Source organism: Barbus barbus (assembly GCF_936440315.1).
Source record: "Barbus barbus genome assembly, chromosome: 4".
NCBI classification, from domain to species: Eukaryota; Metazoa; Chordata; class Actinopteri; order Cypriniformes; family Cyprinidae; genus Barbus; species Barbus barbus.
This window is the reverse complement of record NC_136732.1, coordinates 3,703,243-3,722,437: the sequence shown is the minus strand read 5'-3', so window position 1 is coordinate 3,722,437 and position 19,195 is coordinate 3,703,243. Positions and strand designations below refer to the sequence as shown.

General features: G+C 42.2%; 1 protein-coding gene and 1 long non-coding RNA gene across 2 annotated transcripts in view; one reads left to right on the top strand and one right to left on the bottom strand.

The window, feature by feature from the left end:
* LOC306867361 overlaps nucleotides 1–19,195 on the top strand; it is a 40,593-nt gene that overhangs the window by 9,207 nt on the left and 12,191 nt on the right. The window lies entirely within an intron of this gene.
* LOC306866633 (GTPase IMAP family member 8-like) overlaps nucleotides 7,077–19,195 on the bottom strand; it is a 45,274-nt gene continuing 33,155 nt past the window's right edge. The window contains exon 4 of the mRNA XM_079411899.1: nucleotides 7,077–9,993. Within this exon, the coding sequence (XP_079268025.1) occupies nucleotides 7,922–9,993 (2,072 nt within the window). The 3' untranslated portion in view covers nucleotides 7,077–7,921. The remainder of the gene's footprint in view (nucleotides 9,994–19,195) is intronic.

Here is a 19,195-nt window from a genome sequence, read left to right as displayed (position 1 = left end):
AACTTCCTAAGGGTAAGATTTACCCCCTGTCCATCCCGGAGCGCAAGGCAATGGAGGAGTACATCAAGGAGGCTCTTCAACAAGGCTTTATCCGGCAGTCAACATCCCCCGCCGCCTCGAGCTTCTTCTTCGTGGGCAAAAAGGACGGAGGCTTGAGGCCCTGTATAGATTACCGCACACTCAACGAGCAGACCGTCAAACTCCCATACCCGCTTCCCCTGGTCCCGGCCGCCCTCGAGGAACTCCGTGGGGCCCGCATCTTCTCCTCCAGCGGCTCAGAGAGCACCGGCTCTACCTTAAACTGGAGAAGTGCGAGTTCCATCGCTCCACGGTACAGTTCCTCGGCTATACCATCAGTCCCGAAGGAATCCAGATGGACCAGGGGAAGGTCCAAGCGATCCTGGACTGGCCCCTGCCACAGACGGTCAAGGAGCTACAGCGCTTTTTGGGCTTCGCCAACTTTTACAGACGTTTCATCTGCCAATTCAGTCGACTGTCGTCACCCCTCACCTCCATGCTCCGGGGTAAGCCCAAGTCTCTGTCCTGGAGCCCCGAAGCCCACGAAGCGTTCCAAAAGCTCAAGGAAGCCTTCAGCACGGCCCCTATCCTACGCCACCCGGATCCCCAGCTCCCCTTCGTCGTGGAGGTCGACGCCTCCACCACAGGAGTCGGGGCCGTGCTGTCCCAGCACCACGACGAGCCTCCCAGCCTCCATCCTTGCGCTTACTTCTCGCGGAAGCTGTCCCCTGCGGAGGTAAACTACGACATTGGCAATCGAGAGCTGCTGGCCATCAAACTAGCCTTGGAGGAGTGGCGTCACTGGCTGGAGGGAGCCGCCTGCCCCTTCACTGTCATCACGGACCATAAAAACCTCCAGTATCTAAGAGATGCCAAACGCCTAAACCCCCGTCAAGCACGCTGGGCCCTCTTCTTCACTCGGTTCTCCTTCACTATCACCTACCGCCCCGGAATCCGCAACACCAAGGCCGATGCTCTCTCCCGCCTGCATGCCCCAGAAACACCCACAGACCCCGAACCCATTCTCCCTCCAGCCCTCATAGTCAGCCCCATCCAGTGGACACTTGACGACAACATCCGTGACGCCACTCTCACCGAACCCGCCCCGCAGGGAGGCCCAGAAGGGAAAATTTATGTGCCCCGCTCCCAACGCCTCACCCTTCTGGGCTCAGCTCACGAAGTACCGGGCTCTGGACACCCAGGCAGCCAGCGAACCCTCTCACTCCTCCAAGCTCGGTACTGGTGGCCCGGTATGACCGCGGATGTCATCAGGTACGTCCGAGGGTGCTCAGTCTGTGCCATGTCCCAGTCTCCTCGCCATCTGCCCGCGGGCAAACTGGTTCCCCTGCCCATTCCCCAGAGGCCCTGGTCCCATCTCGGTGTGGACTTCGTCACCGACCTCCCTGAGTCTGAGGGCCACACCTGTGTCCTAGTTGTGGTTGACCGCTTCTCCAAGGCCTGCAAACTCATCCCCCTCAGGGGCTTGCCCACGGCATTGGAGACCGCCGAATGCCTATTCCACCATGTGTTCCGCAATTTCGGCTTACCGGAAGACATCGTGTCGGACCGTGGCCCTCAGTTCGTGTCCCGGGTCTGGAGATCCTTCTTCCGCCTCTTGGGAATCACTGTCAGCCTGTCCTCGGGCTATCACCCCCAAACCAACGGCCAGACTGAGCGCAAGATCCAGGAGCTCGGACGCTACCTCCGGTCGTACTGCTCCCCCGATCAGCACAGCTGGAGCCGTTTTCTCCCCTGGGCCGAGTATGCACAGAACTCCCTTCGTCAATCCACCACCGGCCTCACCCCGTTCCAGTGCATGCTCGGCTACCAACCCCCACTATTCCCCTGGACGGAGGAACCCGCAGAAGTTCCAGCTGTGGACCACTGGTTCCGCGAGAGTGAGAGGGTTTGGGACTCAGCCCACATCCATCTCCAGCGGGCAGTGCGGAGACATAAACGCTTTGCGGACATTCGGAGATCCGAACCCCCCCAATACCAGCCAGGAGATCGGGTCTGGCTGTCGACCAAGGATATCCGTCTCCGCCTGCCCTGCAAGAAGCTGAGTCCCCGCTTCATTGGTCCATTTAAGATCCAGAGGCAGGTGAACGACGTCACCTATGAGCTTCAGCTCCCCCCCAGGTATCGCATCCACCCTACCTTCCACGTCTCACTACTCAAACCCTTCTCCCCCTCTACCCCAGGAACCACCGAACCGGACACGCCCCCTCCTCCGGAGATGATAGATGGCGCTGAGGTCTACCGGGTCCGCAACATCCTGGACTCGCGGCGACGGGGCGCCCGGCTCGAGTACCTGGTGGACTGGGAGGGGTATGGCCCAGGGGAAAGATCCTGGGTGGCCAGGGACGACATCCTCGACCCCTTGCTCCTCGAAGAGTTTCACCGCAACCACCCTAGTCGTCCCGCACCCAGAGGCCGAGGCCGCCCCCGTCGCCGTGGTAGGGCGTCAGGAGCCGCCCCTGGAGGGGGGGGTAATGTCAGAGAATCACAGTCACCTGCACCTTCATTAGCCAGATCCCAATCACCTGAGTACTGATTCCCCGCACCTGTCACCGGCTAATGAACAGCACTATATCCACTCACCACAAGCACTCCTTCCTCGTCCGGTCTACCGTTCACTACCCGAACCTAGCCTGACTACTAACCTTGTGTTACCTTCCTGCAGACCTCTAGATTCCCCCTGTTCCAAGTCTCCACCGCTCCTAGTCTCCACCGCTCCTGTTCTCCACCGCTCCTGGCTCTTCCTGGTCCTGTTCCTCCCCGCGGCAGTGCGCACCGCCGACTCCCCTTCCTGGATCCTGTTCCCGCTCCTCCACCCAGCATTCACCCTTGCACCTTTCCCAATAAACCCTGTATTGACCTTACTCCTCCGTGTCTCCTAGCCTGTTCGTGACAGAAGACTGGAGTAAATATGAAAATCCAGATTTGATCACAGAAATAAATTATATTTTAAATCATATTATAAATAGAAAACCATGATTTTAATTTGTAATATTTCAAAATATTACTGTTTTTGTATATATTTTTGATAAATTAAATGCCTGCTTGATGAGCATTGGAGACTTATTTCAAAAACATTAATAGTGGCCACACTTTTTACCTGTATGTGTGTTTAGAGTAAATGTGCATAAAACATACTCACATATATACTCTGTAGTGTGTGTGCATTTATTAATCTGCATGTAGGCTATACTTTTATCTTAAAAAAAAAAAAAATTAATAAAGGTTAATGCAAAACATGGTAGCCAGCATTGAATTGTATTCATCTTGTTTATTTGTGACCGCATAATGGCTTAGAGCATTCAAATGCTTTCTAGCACTGTTCCACAGCAACAAACTTGAGCACACTAAGCACACATTATAAAACGAATGAAATCAGTAATAATGGCATGAAGTGATTAGCTTACTAGCATTCATTTAGCGTTGTGATAAACATGCATGTTCTGTAAAGCTGCAGTGAAACGATATGTATTGTGAAAAGCGCTATACAAATAAAAATGAGTGCGTAGACATACAGACTGACCCAGCAATGCAAGTGAAATGTCCACCAAAAACCTCCTCGGACATCTTAGCACAAACCATGATAAGATCGTAAGTAACACTGTTTGTCTTGCTTCACTTTTCCGCTAAGGAGTTAATTGTAAGCATCCAGACTGCGATACGCATTTACCGCCATCTCTCGTGTGCACGAAGCGTCAATCAGAGCCTTCCCGGAAGACTACTTTTAATGTTCTTTGTAAGTTTGCACCGCAGTCATATTTAAAGAGTAATTCTATTTTTTTAAATAGATAACTTGCGTTTTCGCTAGACTTAAAAAGTATGCACTGTAGGTTTTGATAGATTTGAGATTTAAAGATGACGCTACCGGAAATGCTTCAGGACCAGACATGCGCAGTAGCATTCCAACGCCTTTGTTATTGTTTACGTCCTTGAAATGGTCTATATGGAGTGATAAGAGAGATTGGGTGGCTAAGACAGGGGAAACCTCCATCTCCTAAAATGTGGTATCCATCTGGTGGGTACAGTGCGTTCAGGTAGATTGGGCTGTTCCTAAGCACTCTGGAGTCATGGACTGATCCGGGATAACCCACAAAAATGTCCAGGTATTTGCCTTGGTGGTCACAGAGTGCTTGTAACAGGATGGAATAAAATAACTTTAAGTAGCACATAGAATCAGCAGATGGAGGCTTGATTCTAATGTGACAGCAGTCAATGCTACCAGAAATTGAACTAAAGACAGGACTGCCAGCCAGGTTTGCAAAGACTGTGCCGATTTCCTCAAGCTCTTCTAAAGATGGGAAGTGGATCACTTTGCGTTTGATACAGAGGAGCATTTTTGAGACTTTGTGGACAATCATGTGGACTGTTGAACCAGAATTTCAAGATCCTGACCCCAACCATGGTCACGATCCTCACGGAGGGTGTTAATGAGGTAGGTCAGTGTTTGCCTGTTAAGCCGAATGTCTGGCCTCAAGTCACGTCTCCCATCCAGGTACAACCTGAGGACAGACACTTGTTGGTTCAGCAGGCAGTATGGAGCTTGAGTGCCAAACTGAAGTAAAACGTGTCATATCGTGTAATAAATATGCATATTGTGTAATAATTATATGTACAGTTAAATTTTACTGGTAGTCCACTGTATGAAGATTTTTTTTGGTATATGTCACAGTTCACTTTATTTTGCTATCCTCACTTACATAAATAAACTATAGTGTCCTGCACCCACTAGTAAGAAACATTTTAAAAAGTTTATATATATATATATATATATATATATATATATATATATATTAAAAATTATATCTAGTGTCTGAATAATTTTGGTTTTGACTGTATGTCAACAAATGTTATATTGACAATATAGCTAACAATTAAAAAAAAAAAAGATTAGTTCTCCTAATTCTTATAAGAAACAATGGTAACTGGATTGGTGGAAAAAAAATGTTCAAGAAATTGGAAGCTCATCATAAGTTATTATTTTGTTAATAGCTGAATGTGTTTTGACTAACATCTTACCGATAGGTGGCATCTTCGAGCTAACAAAGCACACCTTAAAGTTGTTGCACTTCTTGAAAAATGCCTTCTCCTCAGGAAAAGAGGTTTCAACTGAACGAAAATTAACAAGACAAAAAAATAATGTTAACGTATGTTCATACACTTGTCTCATTATACACTTGTCTCATTGACCGCTGTTTTATATATTATTTAAAAAAAAAATTTTTTTTCAAATTATATTAATATACTATGTTATATTTATATTTTATGAACAAATAAATGTGACAGACAGTTGTTGTTGTTCTCTTTTATTTTTTAAATGTAATAAAAAAAAAATCCTTTTTAATATCAAATAATACAATAAACGTGACAACAATTCATAAAGCAAAATAATCCAATATTATAGATGGGTAGGTGTATGTTATGACGAAATTGTCCGCGGACTCTGGCGCGTACTATTTATGTCAGCGTCCGATTCGCTCACTTGTTTTCGTTCACTCTTTACTGATATAGTGCACTCAACTACCATGCACTATATAGGGATGAGTGAACAAGTGAGCGGTTTCGGACACAGCTATGAGCTCTTGTTTCTGTTGTACCCTTGAAAAGTGGTGACTTAGATTTAGTTTTACAACAGAGTGAAAGTATTTATTTATTTATTTGTTTTTTTATTGTTCTACTGTCCATCGTAATAACGCCCTTAAACTATTTGATTCGATTAGCAGTTGAATGCCATTTGCAGAATTCATATGATACTGAAAGACTACATGAAACAGAAATAATGCACACATTGTCCTTGATGTTTCTTTATTTATTTTGGGAATAGATAGTTTGACTGCACACAAGACACTGTAATTACAATAATGTCAAAGCTAAGGAATAGAGTGAATGAAAACCTGCTAGAGAGGTCTTCACAGTAATAGTGTTTTTTAATTTTCATGGTTCAAATTTCACATAATATGAAATCACAATACAGGCCACTGGACAAATTTATTTTTAATAAAATGTATCATCCTCACAGTGATGTTACATTATTTGTACAAAAAGTTTTTTTTTTTTTTTACACATGATCATTCAGTAATATCTTTATCTTTTTTTTGGTTTATTATATAGATTAAGCTGTTTAAATTGGTTGAAACAACATAAAAAAACTACCAAATTTTGCTATAAATTTGATCACAACATATAATCATTACTAATAGTGTTCACCATCTGTTTGATTACGCCATTAACTAACTGCATTAATAACCGCATTAATTTTACAGTACATTTCTGCCAAATAGACATCAACTTGAAAGTCACCACTGATAATCTACTACTAAATATAATCTAGAAATTAAAATTTTCTGCAAAGCTGCTTTGCAACAATATGTATTGTGAAAAGCGCTATACAAATAAACATGAATTAAATTTAATTAAATTATAATTACAAGTCACCCACCCTACATCAAACATTTTAAGCTTTGTCAATCATGCATGTCTTCAAAAATATGTTGATTTGATCATTTCACTGATATTACTATGTGGGACTGAATCTTAAATCCTCTTCTGTGTTTGATGAAGCTCTGATCTTCCGAGGTATGCTGCCGTGCAAATGCAAAAGACCGTAACTTCGATTTTTGTCGAAAATTAGTTCTTGATATTTTTGGGACATTCAAGACATCCTTTTAGTATCTTGAGTCAATTTAGTTTTTTGTTGAGAAAATAATGGGTCGTTTCAACCGTAACTTCAAAAAGCCCTGGAGAAACCAAGGCAGAACACCGTATAACACCAGTTACCGCTCTTTCACTTTGTTTGGAACGCTCGAATTGAGTTACGGCATTCTGCCTTTGTTTAACTGTGCGTCAAAATCAAATTACGGCTTGGAGTTATAGGGTGTTCTGCCATTAAAGTCTGCCGGATTTTAATTACGGTGCAGACAAACTAATTAGATATATGGAGCTGTTTGGTAGATCGTAAACTAACAAAGCACAGTAAAGACTAGACACCTTGACAGCAATACATAATCGTGAATAACCTTTAAAGATTTTTTTTTCCCCTTTTTGTAGTGCAGATTATAGGCTGTCACTTCTAGTTGGATGCGTGTGTACTTGAATGCCGTAGCATGTAACGTTAGCACGATCAATCATAAAATCAGTAGCCTAACAGTTCGCAATTAAATCCATATCCTACCTTTTCTTGTAACCCGATAAAATCAATGCATGGCGCTGAACGTTGTCGGAGATGTTTAATCCACACGCATTTCTGAGCATGCCTGCTTGCGGGCGCTCACATAAATCCACAAATCGTTCTTTTAGGTTAGGCTATTTCATTCAAGTCAATATAAGCAATTATGTTATGACTAGCAGTCTTTTACGTTACTGAGCATAGCAAATAAATTGGTTGCAAAACGGTATCCTCTCACGTTTAACTTTTAGTCTGCTTGTAATGGTCAAAAAAATAAAAACACAAACAATTAACAGTCACATTACTATATGCAATAGCATGAGATAGACCATGATCACTAGATTTTATACAGGTGTTACTATAATGATTTTTTAAATGGTGATCAATATTGATAATGTGGAAGTTACTGTCTTTTGCCTTGGTGTGACTTCTCACTTTTTGCAGACAATGCAAAGGCAGAGTACATTAACTTCAAAATAGGGGTACAAATCCAGTTTGAGCTCACAATTTTTTAATGTAGATAATTTTCATTACTAAAACACCTAATTGCCAAATTTCCAGCATCTTACCTATAATTAATTTGGCTGGACAAGTAAAAAAAGTAATTTTTCTCAGTTTCACACTCTAGCGAGTTAAGGTATTTTGCCTATGTAGCCTCAGTATAGATGAGCTCAGAGTCTCAGGTGATGAACATTACAATAGTCTCATTCTTCATATTCTCCATTAGATGTATCGATCCAAACTCTTAATAGCGTCCTGCTTTGTGTATCTTCTCCATTCATCTTGTATCTCTCCACTCCTCATAAATGTTTTTTTGTAGTGTTTTTCCAGATCTTTCTGGAATCTGCATACAAACCACTTCCAGTAGGGCAGTTCAGAGAAATCCGGCTTGATGCTCCACTTTGCATAAACCCCTCCTGCTCTTCTGTATTCTCTATATTTAACCATCTTACCATCTGGTGTATTAAAGTCATGACTACTTGCCACAATATTTGTACAAATATCAGTACAGAGATTTTGCTTTGGACTGTAATATATGCCATTAATTCCATTCACTCTGTGGAAAGCAACACTGTGGTCTCCATCATGGTTTTCTATGCTGTTGGTGCAGGTGGCTTTACAGAACGGACACTGAACCCAACAGCACTGACAGAAGTGATCAATCAGAAGCTCATCTGGTCTGAATTTACAGTCCAGATTTACTGGAAATGTCTTTGTGTTGAATCTACTGCTGATGTCAGACATTATATCTGGAAGGTCTTTTCTTATCACATCTTCCAGGAGCTTGAAATCATAAACATCATCATGTTTGACTCCACTGAGGTCTTTTTCAGAGAAGATCGGCTCATCTGAGAGCTGCTGTGTGAATCTCTTCAACCAAAAACCAGCATCTCCTCTGTTCACTTCAACATGTTCAGTAGATTCGTGAGCTGCTTTCATGATCTTCTGCTGCAGGACTTTAATGTTCTCCTTCATCTTGGGTATAACACTGACATTGAACTTATCAGTGATGTACCGATTGACTTCATCTCTGATGAAACTCTTAAAGTGATCTCTGGGATTATGAATGTAGTTAATGTATTTGTCAAAATCCTCCTCTTGTGCTAGTGTCTTCAGGATGTATTTCTCCAGATTTGATCTGTTTCCATTCAGCGATTCACAGTTTGTTCTCATTTCATGTGTCAGATCTCTGGCAGTCGTCTTGTACACACTCCGCTCAATGGGCTCTTTCAGTTTCTGACAGATGATCTCACCAATATTAGCAGCTGATGTTATCCATCTTCTCTTTAGTTCTTCTTTATGCTGTTCTTCAATGTGTTTTAGTGTTTCTTCAAGAGTTTTTTCTTGATCTTCTTTAATGCTTATTTCTTCTCTTAGTCTATTCTCCAAATCTTCTAGTTGCATTAGTCTGTCTCTTTCTACTTTCTCTTTCTCTCTGATTATTCCCTCCATTTCACTCTTGAGAATCAGACACTGTTCCTCATAAAGTTGTTTTTCTTTCTCCCACCTCTTCTTATCTTCATCTTCGCTTCTCTTTCTCTCTTTGTGAAACTCTCTTTCTTCCTCCATCATCATCTTCATTCTCTCTTTCTGTTCTTCTAGTTTGTTCACCATTTCTTCTCTTTCTCTGATTCTCTCCATCAGAATCTTCATCTGTTGTTCTTGTTTTTCTCTTTCCATCTGTCTGAACATCTTACATGAGTAGAAACTCCCTCCGTTTGCTTTCACCATGGCGTCTATTTTCTCCAGTAGATCAGACACCTGTGTTCGGTCACCAGTCTGATTATTATTAAACATATGGAATCTGTTTCTACATGCTTCCATCAGATTCCTCAAAGGAGATCCAGGTTCTCCCAAACACTGATCAAGAGTTTTATTCTTCAGATCATCACCTCTGGTGAACAGCACCATGGTGAACATTAAAGCATTTTCGCCAAACATCTCTTGAATGATCTTTACTGATGTTGCTTCTTCTTGAGTGAATCGTTGTCCTAAATTGAGCACAATGATGAATGCATGTGGTCCAGGCAGGATCATGGAGGTGTAGTTGCTGATTTCTCTCTGGACCTCCTCATTAGTAAGTTTAGTATCAAACAGTCCTGGAGTGTCAATCACAGTAACGCATCGGCCATTGAGGTCAGATGACTCTCTCTGACTCTCTTTAGTTATTGACTCTTGAGATATTTCTGCTGTAAATGCTTCTCTTCCTAAGATGGTGTTTCCAGTTGAACTTCTTCCAACTCCAGTTTTACCCAAAAGAACGATCCTCAGTTCATCTTGTCTTTCTATTGAACCTGTAAAAGAAAATATGCATCAAGGCAAGGCAAATTATTTATATAGCACATTTCATACATAATGGTAATTCAAAGTGCTCGTAAAATACTCATAAAATAATCACAACAATAAAACAAGGAATTTAATTAAAAATATATATTTAAAAAAGGATTTTAAATTAAATTTATAACAGTTAAGAATACATAAAATACAGTGCATCAGACCTAAATCCTTAAACGTTTTTTTTCTTTGTTTTTGTTTTTTTTAAATTTGTTTCTGTAATTTGCAGGGTGATCTACATAATCCCGTATTTATTACTTGTTTGCTTTCTGCTTGTTTAGCATGTACACTGATGAGCAAAAACATTATGACCAGTGATGGGTAAAGTGAATATTAGTGATCAATTCCTAACAAGGCCACATACGGAGACTTCAAATTCAAAAGACTCCTATGGCGCCTTTGTGTAGGTTCAGTAATTTTACTTGGCAATGAATAGGTCCTTGTCACTGCTGTTCAATTGAAATAACTGAACATAAACATAGGAGCCTGATAAAAATGCTAATTATAGAAGAAAATTCTAGACAGCTTTTGCATTTGAAGTCTTCATATTAAGTTTTGTCTAGATTAGATAGTAAGCAATCGATCAGTTCTCATAACTAATGTGTTGGATGCAGAGAGAATGGACAGGAATAAAGATTCAAGTGACTTTGACCATTTTAATTATGTTCAGGTTTTATGTTTCGCTGGGAAACCCTGGGTCTGGCCATTCATCCGTTGCCATACAACGGCACCAGTGCTCTCACCACACAACAGTTACAGGTGGAGAGGAGAGACAGACAGAGCCAATCAAGTGGATTGGGATTATTAGGAGGCCATGATTGACAAAAGCCAGTGGTGGGAATTTGGCCAGGACACCGGGGTTGCACCCCTACTCTTTACGATGTGTGCCATGGGATTTTTAATGACCATAGAGAGTCAGGACCACGGTTTTACGTCTCATTCGAAGGATGGTGCTTTTTGAAAGTATAGTGTCCCCATCACTATACTGGGGCATTATGACCCACACAGACCACAGGGTGAGCACCCCCTGCTGCCCTCAATAACACCTCTTCCAGCAGCAGCCTAGTTTTTCCAGGAGGTCTCCCATCCAGGTACTGACCAGGCTCAACCCTGCTTAGCTTCAGTGGGCAACTAGTCTTGGCCTGCAGGGTAATATGGCTGTAGTAAAGTACTGTGAGGAAGTATAACAGATGCAATGTTAAAAGGTTTGTTTGATGCATTGCACGGTATACAGTGCACTACAAGTTAATGTCGTTTTAAAAATGTAGCTATTATTTTGCCTTGTGGACTATATGTATGCATCTTATGTGAAAAATTATTGAGTACTAAAAAAAAATAAAAAAAATAACATGCATTTCATATTATCCCTCTTAATTTGGTAAAATAATTAACATTTTGCAGATTATGCGAGGTGTATGTAAACCTTTGACCCAGAGCCGGCGCCAGCGCAGCACTGATGAGGGGGCGGCTGAGGTAACGAAAGGGGGCGATGACGTAGCGCAAAGTAAAATAATAATAAAAAATAAATAAATAAAAACAAACCTGCCCGCACTACCACTACAACTATTAGAATACTGGGTTCACAGATAGTGTTTTGGTCACGAGACAGGTCAGTGGAAGGTATTTTATTTCATTTTTTATTTCATTTATTTATTTATTTTTTCCAGTGCAGTGTTTTATAATGATGTATTACGCGCTGAGAAACTGCTATAAAAGACGAGAGTGCAGCATTCAAATTCAAAGACATCCATAGCACCAGTGGCGACTCCAGGATTTTTTTGTTGGGGGTGCTAAGGGGGGCTGAACAGTTCAGAGGGGGTGCTAAATAAACTAATTAAATTTAGAAAATCTTATATATATATATATATATATATATATATATATATATATATATATACAGCAGCTTCGAAAAAGGCATATTTTACTTTTTTTCCATGTGATATTAAACTTCTCATGTGTCACTGTCATTAGTAATATAATGCGAACTGTCAAATATGACACTTACAAAGTAATATAATTTATGAACGAATATAGAAAAAAATATAGAAAAAAATTGTTTTTTTTTACAATTCATAAAACTATTTCCACGCGGGCACACAACCGCTCCGTGCTGATTTGCATGGTATCGTGTCGATGATAGCCAGAGGTAGCGTCAAAAATGGGCAATATTAAGAGGATTTATCATTTCCAATTAATGTAGACGTGTTACATTCTTCTTACTATTTGGCATATTATTATTATTATTATTATTATTAGATTAATTGTATTATTAAATTACGTGAAATTATTGCCCCACAATAATTTCTGAGGATAAAATAGGGTATTAGCTTACTCCTCATTGAAAATATTTTTTAGAAAGATTTTTTTTAAACAGGTTTGTTAATTTATACAATGAATATAGGCCTATAATTAAAATGATTAACACTGCAGTCATCAATGACAATTCAGCTTTATTTCAGGCACTGGTTTTCAAAAACAACCTGTTTAACACAAAATACGTTTCTTCTCATGTTTTTCACTACGAGAAAAAAAAAAAATATTAAGGGAATAATTTAAGACAGTTATATCAGCATATGTTAGACTAGATTCGTCTCTCGTTTTCTCAGAGCGAATATGCGCCGGTAATGCCGTCAGTAGTTTTTTTTTATTTTTTACTTTCATGTTCTCTAGTGAATTGCACAAAGTTTGCGCGTTGCTTGCTTGAGTTGCTTGACCCCTCCCCCATAATATCTTTATAGGCAACATATTAGGCACTTTTTTTAGGTTTTTAATGTTTATTTTTCAATGTTAATGAGAGTGACACCGAGAGTTAAAAAACAGGAAAATCATTTGGAACTATTTGGAACTAAACAGACTGTCCTAAATATTTGCTATAGTAGCATCATATTAATGCTAGAAAGCCTATTCATTTGGCAACTGTTTTTTTAAATAAACCATTATATTTCATAAATAAATCTATTTTCACACTCATCTTGAGTGAGGGGGCGGGATAGTCCGAGTGAGGGGGCGACGCCCCCTCACGCCCCCCCGTGGCGCCGGCCCTGCTTTGACCACAATTGTGTAGGCTAAAACAGCTTTTGTGGTTGGTATATGCACTCATTGCGAGAACATGGCCATCAAAATGTTGCACTGACAACTTTCTTAAGTTTTTTAAGCAGAACACACGCTACACTTTTATTGTTTAGAAAGTGACCAATAATCTGTGACCAGTATTTTATATGTAGATTGATTTCTCCTCTCGAAACTGTTTCTCAAGCGCGTTCTCTCGTCACCGCTGCTCGTGACTATGACGAATCACAACAACGTTGGAGACCTGAGGAAAAACGGGGAAGTCCACAACCTGACTTGAAATAACCTAACAAATCAATCGGGGCTAAAGCGGTTATAAATGACAATGTAAATTCACACAATCTAACTCATCTGTGCACATTTATTCTTAAGCAGCCCTTAATGTCTATCATAGATCAAATCGATCCACCATGGCAAACAGGAAATATATTTGTGCTGTTTAATGCATTTGCGACGTTTTGTTTTCCTCAGTGCATAACTGACATGTCACGAGTATATTTTTCATTTGTAAATGTTAGAAAGTCATGCAAATATATCCATTTTGCTGTCAGGAGCGGGCTTACGCTAGTGGACGAGCGCTGCTGCGCATGCGCTCTAAACAGACGGTGCGCAATAATTCTGATTCAAATATGCATTTTATGATAGCAGTAACTTTATGTATGGACTAATGTAATGGGTAAATAAAATGTAAGCTAATACAGTCCTAATTACTAAGCTCAGATGAGTTAATGTCTGATTCTTATAGCAGTTAAAATGCTATTTTAATTTAGTGATTTTAACTTTTAGTTTAGTGATTGTTAATGCTTTAAAGAGCAATGTTAGATTGTAATGTTCTAATGCTATCTGTTGTAACTATAAAAGGTACAGCTGTTATAAAACCAGAGAGAAAGGCTGCATGGCTATGATAGTATGTGAGAGAGTCAGTGGTAATATCATTGCGTTCCTATTGGTCAGTGAGCTCAGTTTAGCCTGATAACCAAATAATTTGACAGTGAGTCAGACTAACTGAAATAAGCATGGCCTATTTGGTAAACCTGTTTTATGATACAGTCAGAAGACACAAGTTAATTTATGATTTGCTGTCTGTCTGAACCAAAGAAATAAAAGCGATCATATTTTTTCCATTGCATCGAATTGCATTGTGTCGAATCGCATAGCATCGTAATAGGGATGAATCATATCGCATCGCTAGCTGCTTCATATGTATCTTCAATTTATCGTATTGTTGGCTGTGCATTGAGAGGCGTATCGCATCGGCCTCAGTTATGGAGATGCACATCCCTACAATGCACTGTTTATAAAAATGAGTGTATTTCACAAACAAATTTATATAATCAGTTCAAATCAATTGTGTGTAGTTTCAAAGTATTTTATGCAAGTTTTTTTACATTGACAAGTTTGAGGTTGACATTTTCTGTATGTAGTAAAATATGTTGAAAACATTTTTTGATAACTTTTTTTGTTGGTTTATTGCACTTTTGAGCTATGTATCTAGTAACTATGGATTTCTTACATACATATCCTTCAAATTGGGGGTGTAAGGATTGTATTGTTATATGGCATTTGAAAATACTCAAAAGAATGACAGCACAGCCTTTAACAATACTAAGATATACTCTGGTGGAATTGTTCTATGGCAGGTCTTAAAGGGTTAATAAAGTATAAAAATACAATTATTAAAGATTATAGATATGCTCAATAACAAAACATTTATTAGCTGCATTTATAAACTGCTTACTAATGCCTGTGTTGGAACAATGCTTTATAAAAGATGAATTGACTATTTACTAATTGTACTAAATTCCTTATTCATTTGTGATGTGCGTGTACAGAGCGCTGACGGCAGTTTCATTCTCTGCCGCTATGTCATTGAGTGGTAAATGTGCGTGCATGAATGTAAGTTAATTTATCTTCCTTTCCCGGTCATATCTCGATGATGTTACCGCTGCATGTCTGATTGTGGTCACCGGTTCATATTGTAGTTAAGTTTATACAGAATGTGGAGGAGTGATGCGCGTGTGATTTACGTTCATATGTTTGGCGCCATTTGTCGGGTTGTACTTAATAGTAATGTATAGAGAAGTGGTATTAAGGCAAATGTTTATGTTACTGTATACAGACGGATACTGATATTTTATTTGTTTATTCCAGATTAAACCACAATTACTACCTCTGTTGATTTAATGACTGTACAATGCTGGATGATGTGAAATGACCCATCCTGAAGAGATTAAACTGACAAACAATGATCTGTCTCCTTTTACACTTCTTATGGGAGTTCCATAGTGGACTAGCATTCCACCTACCTATAGAGAACAGATTCCTTTTAATTTGGTCCTTCGAGCCGGATAGATAGAGCCACTACGGTGACATGGATCAACAGATACTGCATTATTCTCCCGATACCACATGTCCTGCTCAGATGCAAGCCAGAGCTCGTCAGATCCCTTCATATTTGCAGGCTTACGACGTAGCCTTGCCTCCATCCCTTCTGCCAGTTACTGGGCCTTACAAACCATTTCAGCAGCCGAAGAAGGACAATGCAGCGGCACCATTGACTCTCAGTGGGCAGGCCGAGCTTGCCTCGACTGGGATGCAGCCGATTAGGCATGAGTTATCATCTCTGCAGTATGGACAAGGTCCTGCCATAGTTAGTGGAAGCAATATAGACACTGGGCTCAGCGATCTGGTAGAGCAGTTAGATGTTGGGAGATCTCCTTGCCCTTCTCGTTACACATCTCCAGTACCACAGCAGCGAGGAAACAACCAGTCAGAGTGTGAGTTAAGTAGCGGCACTGCATCTCCTTTTTCTGAGCAAATGGAGCAAGCTTACTCACCCCCCATTGTTAGGCCAAAGGCTACGGCAGTCCCAGCCATCCCATTACTGGATATAGAGCCATCCATATCCTGCCTCAGAACACCCAGGGATGCCACCCATCAATCAGTACGGTGGCAGACATCTCAGACTACAGCTCATATGGTGTACAGCACACCCACACTACAACCGCCTGTTCCACCGATATCAGCAACTTATGAGAGGCAAATACCAGCAGCCTGCAGTGCAGTGTCCCGTCCTTCTTCCTATAATCTTATATCCTCGTTGCCTCACACCATCACATCAGTGAAGCTGCCAATATCTACAACCGTACACTGTACTCTGGTGCCACCAGCTTAGTTGAACATAGTCAGTCACAGGGCCAACCGATGCCTCTGTTAGATCCATATCAGCCTTCACCGTGATCACTGGATATTACGCTCCTCAGCCCTTCATGCAGACTTCAGTGCAGAACTGGTATCCTCCAGTGGCATCCAACATTAGACATATGGCAGCCCCCACACATCCAGTATACCAGCCAGTACTTGCTGCACCTCCGTCGCAGCCAGTCCCATCACAGCCAAAACTTGTGAATGACAGTGAGAGGGAGTTCACAGATCTGAAAATAGCCCTAGACAATCTGCTGAATCCCCGCACTGATCTCACTGAACACTACAAATATTGTGTGCTAAATGGAGCAGCTGGTCCTGGATGAGGCAAAGCTAATCGCCCAAGCATGCCATCATCACCCTGCACCTTACTCAGCAGCCATGGCAGCCTTGCAGCGCCAATATGGCCAACCCCACCAGCTGGCACAAAGTGAGGTTGCGGCTCTAATGAACTCACCAGATATCAAGGCTGGAGATTCTAAAGCATTCCAGAACTTTGCTCTTAACGTTGACCTTCTAGTGGGTATGCTTACATCTCTGGAGGGACCACATGGACGAGAGCTTACTGGTACCAGACATGTTGACAGGCTGCTTAGTAAACTCCCTAAACATTACAGGGATGGCTTCATAGAGCACCTCCAATTAAGGGGAAGACTGAGTACAGACAGTCTGAATCCATATAACTTACATGACCTTACAGAGTGGTTGAAGGTCAAGGCTGAAGCTCAACGGCTTTCATCAAAGATGGCTCAACACTATGACAATGAGAAGGCTCCGGCTCCACGTAGAGACCGTCCTGCTATCATTAAGCCACAGACTCGGGCTATCTCTGTTTATCATGGTAGTAATCAGCCTGAGAAGCTTAAAGAGGTACAGCCAGTCCGAACAGAGGCTTCTCCAAAACAGCAACCTGTCAAGATAACAAAGCACCTGTGTTTATTCTGTCACAGTGAAGAGCACTACCTTTCTCAGTGCAATGAGATTACTGAATGCCCACCTGAGCGACTTATCAAATGGATAAGAAATGGTAAGCGATGTTGGAAATGCGGACGCACCAGCCACTATTGTAATGAGTGCACACTGACGAAACCATGCGGGGAATGTGGGGATGTGCATCTCAGAGTTCTCCATCGCATAGCAGAGCAGGGACCGAGCATCATGCTAGTTACAACAGCAAGCGACCGCATCTACGTGACACCACCTAGCCCTACAGGACGTGTCTTCCTAAAGGTCATCCCCGTGCTGCTGTGGAAAGGCGAGAAGTCTATACAAACCTACGCCATCCTTGATAATGGGGCACAGCGCAGCATTATTCTCCCGGTGGCGGTCCAGCAACTAGGTCTACAAGGAGGTTATGGCCCTTTGAACCATTCGTCATGATGTTACACAACTGGAGGGACAATCAGTCCTGTTTCAGCTTTCATCCCAGTCCAAACCAAATGAAAGGTACAACCTAGGTGGTGTATTCTATGCGCCTCTCCTGACTCTAACTGAGCAGACATACCCGATCAAGAGACTTCAGCAGAGTTATTGTCATTTGCAGGGGATTCCACTTCCATCATTCAGTAAGATTCAGCCCCTACTCTTAATCGGGTCAGATTACCCGGGTTTGATTGCTGCGAAGGAACCCATTCGATTAGGCCCCGATGGCGGACCAGCCGCTGTACACGCGCAGCTCGGTTGGGTGCTGCAAGGACCAGAGGGCTTCTTCCGCACCAGGTATCGCCACAACAGTGCTTACTCACTTCCCTTTCTTTAACACGAGACCCTGTCCTCCAACAGTTCGAACGGCTGTGGCAGTTGGACATTCTCCCTTACCGCAACGAGAAGCTGGTAATGCGTTCGCGACAAGACCAACTTGCCATGGAACTGCTGGAGAGCAGAACACAGCGTGTGAAAGTGGATGGAACATGGCGTTATGCGACCCCTCTCTTACGTGCTGCCAATGCACCACCACTGAAGGGTACCAGGGATTCTGTTCTACACAATCTCGGAGCACAGAGAAACGCTTGGGCAAAGATCCAGACAAAGCCAAGGTTTATGAGGCAGAGATTCAGAAGCTTTTGGATGCAGGATATGTTGTCAAGGTCCCCTTAGAGCTTCTAAATTCAGATGAGGAATCGTGGTTTATCCCACATCATCTTGTCCACCACAACGGTAAGGACAGACTAGTTTTTAACTGTTCTTTCATCCACCAATGTCTCTCCCTCAACCAGCAGGTCCTTCCTGGTCCTTGCCTTGGTGCTTCATTACTAGGAGTCCTTATTAGATTCCGACAGCACGCGGTCGCAATCAGCGTTGACATACGTGCTATGTTCCATCAGGTAAAACTCCTGCCGGCGGACGAACCTCTCCTGAGGTTCATCTGGCGAAACATGCGAAAAGGAGATCAGCCTGATATCTACCAATGGCAAGTCTTACCATTTGGAACGACTTGCAGCCCATGCTGTGCGACCTTACACTTCAGAAGCACGTCAGAGACCACCAGCCATGTGATGTTGAAATAAGGCATTCGATAGAACAGTGCTTTTATGTTGACAACTGTCTTCAGAGTCTTCCCACTGTGGACGAAGCTAGACAGCTGGTCAACAAGATGAGATCTGTACTCGCCTCAGGGGGGTTTGAAATTCGGCAGTGGGCCAGCAACATCCCCTCAGTTGTTGAGCACTTACCAGCTAACGCAAAATCAGAGAGCATAGAGCTATGGCTGCAAAAGAATCATTCTGACCCTCAGGAGCCAGCTCTAGGTCTGATCTGGCACTGCCTGGATGATCATCTTGGTTACAAGCACCGCCCGACAGCAGAGTGTCAAGCATCAGGGTGAAACCCACACCTCCTTTGTGATGGCCAGGTCAAGGGTGGCCCCCAAGCGACAACTGACAATGCCGC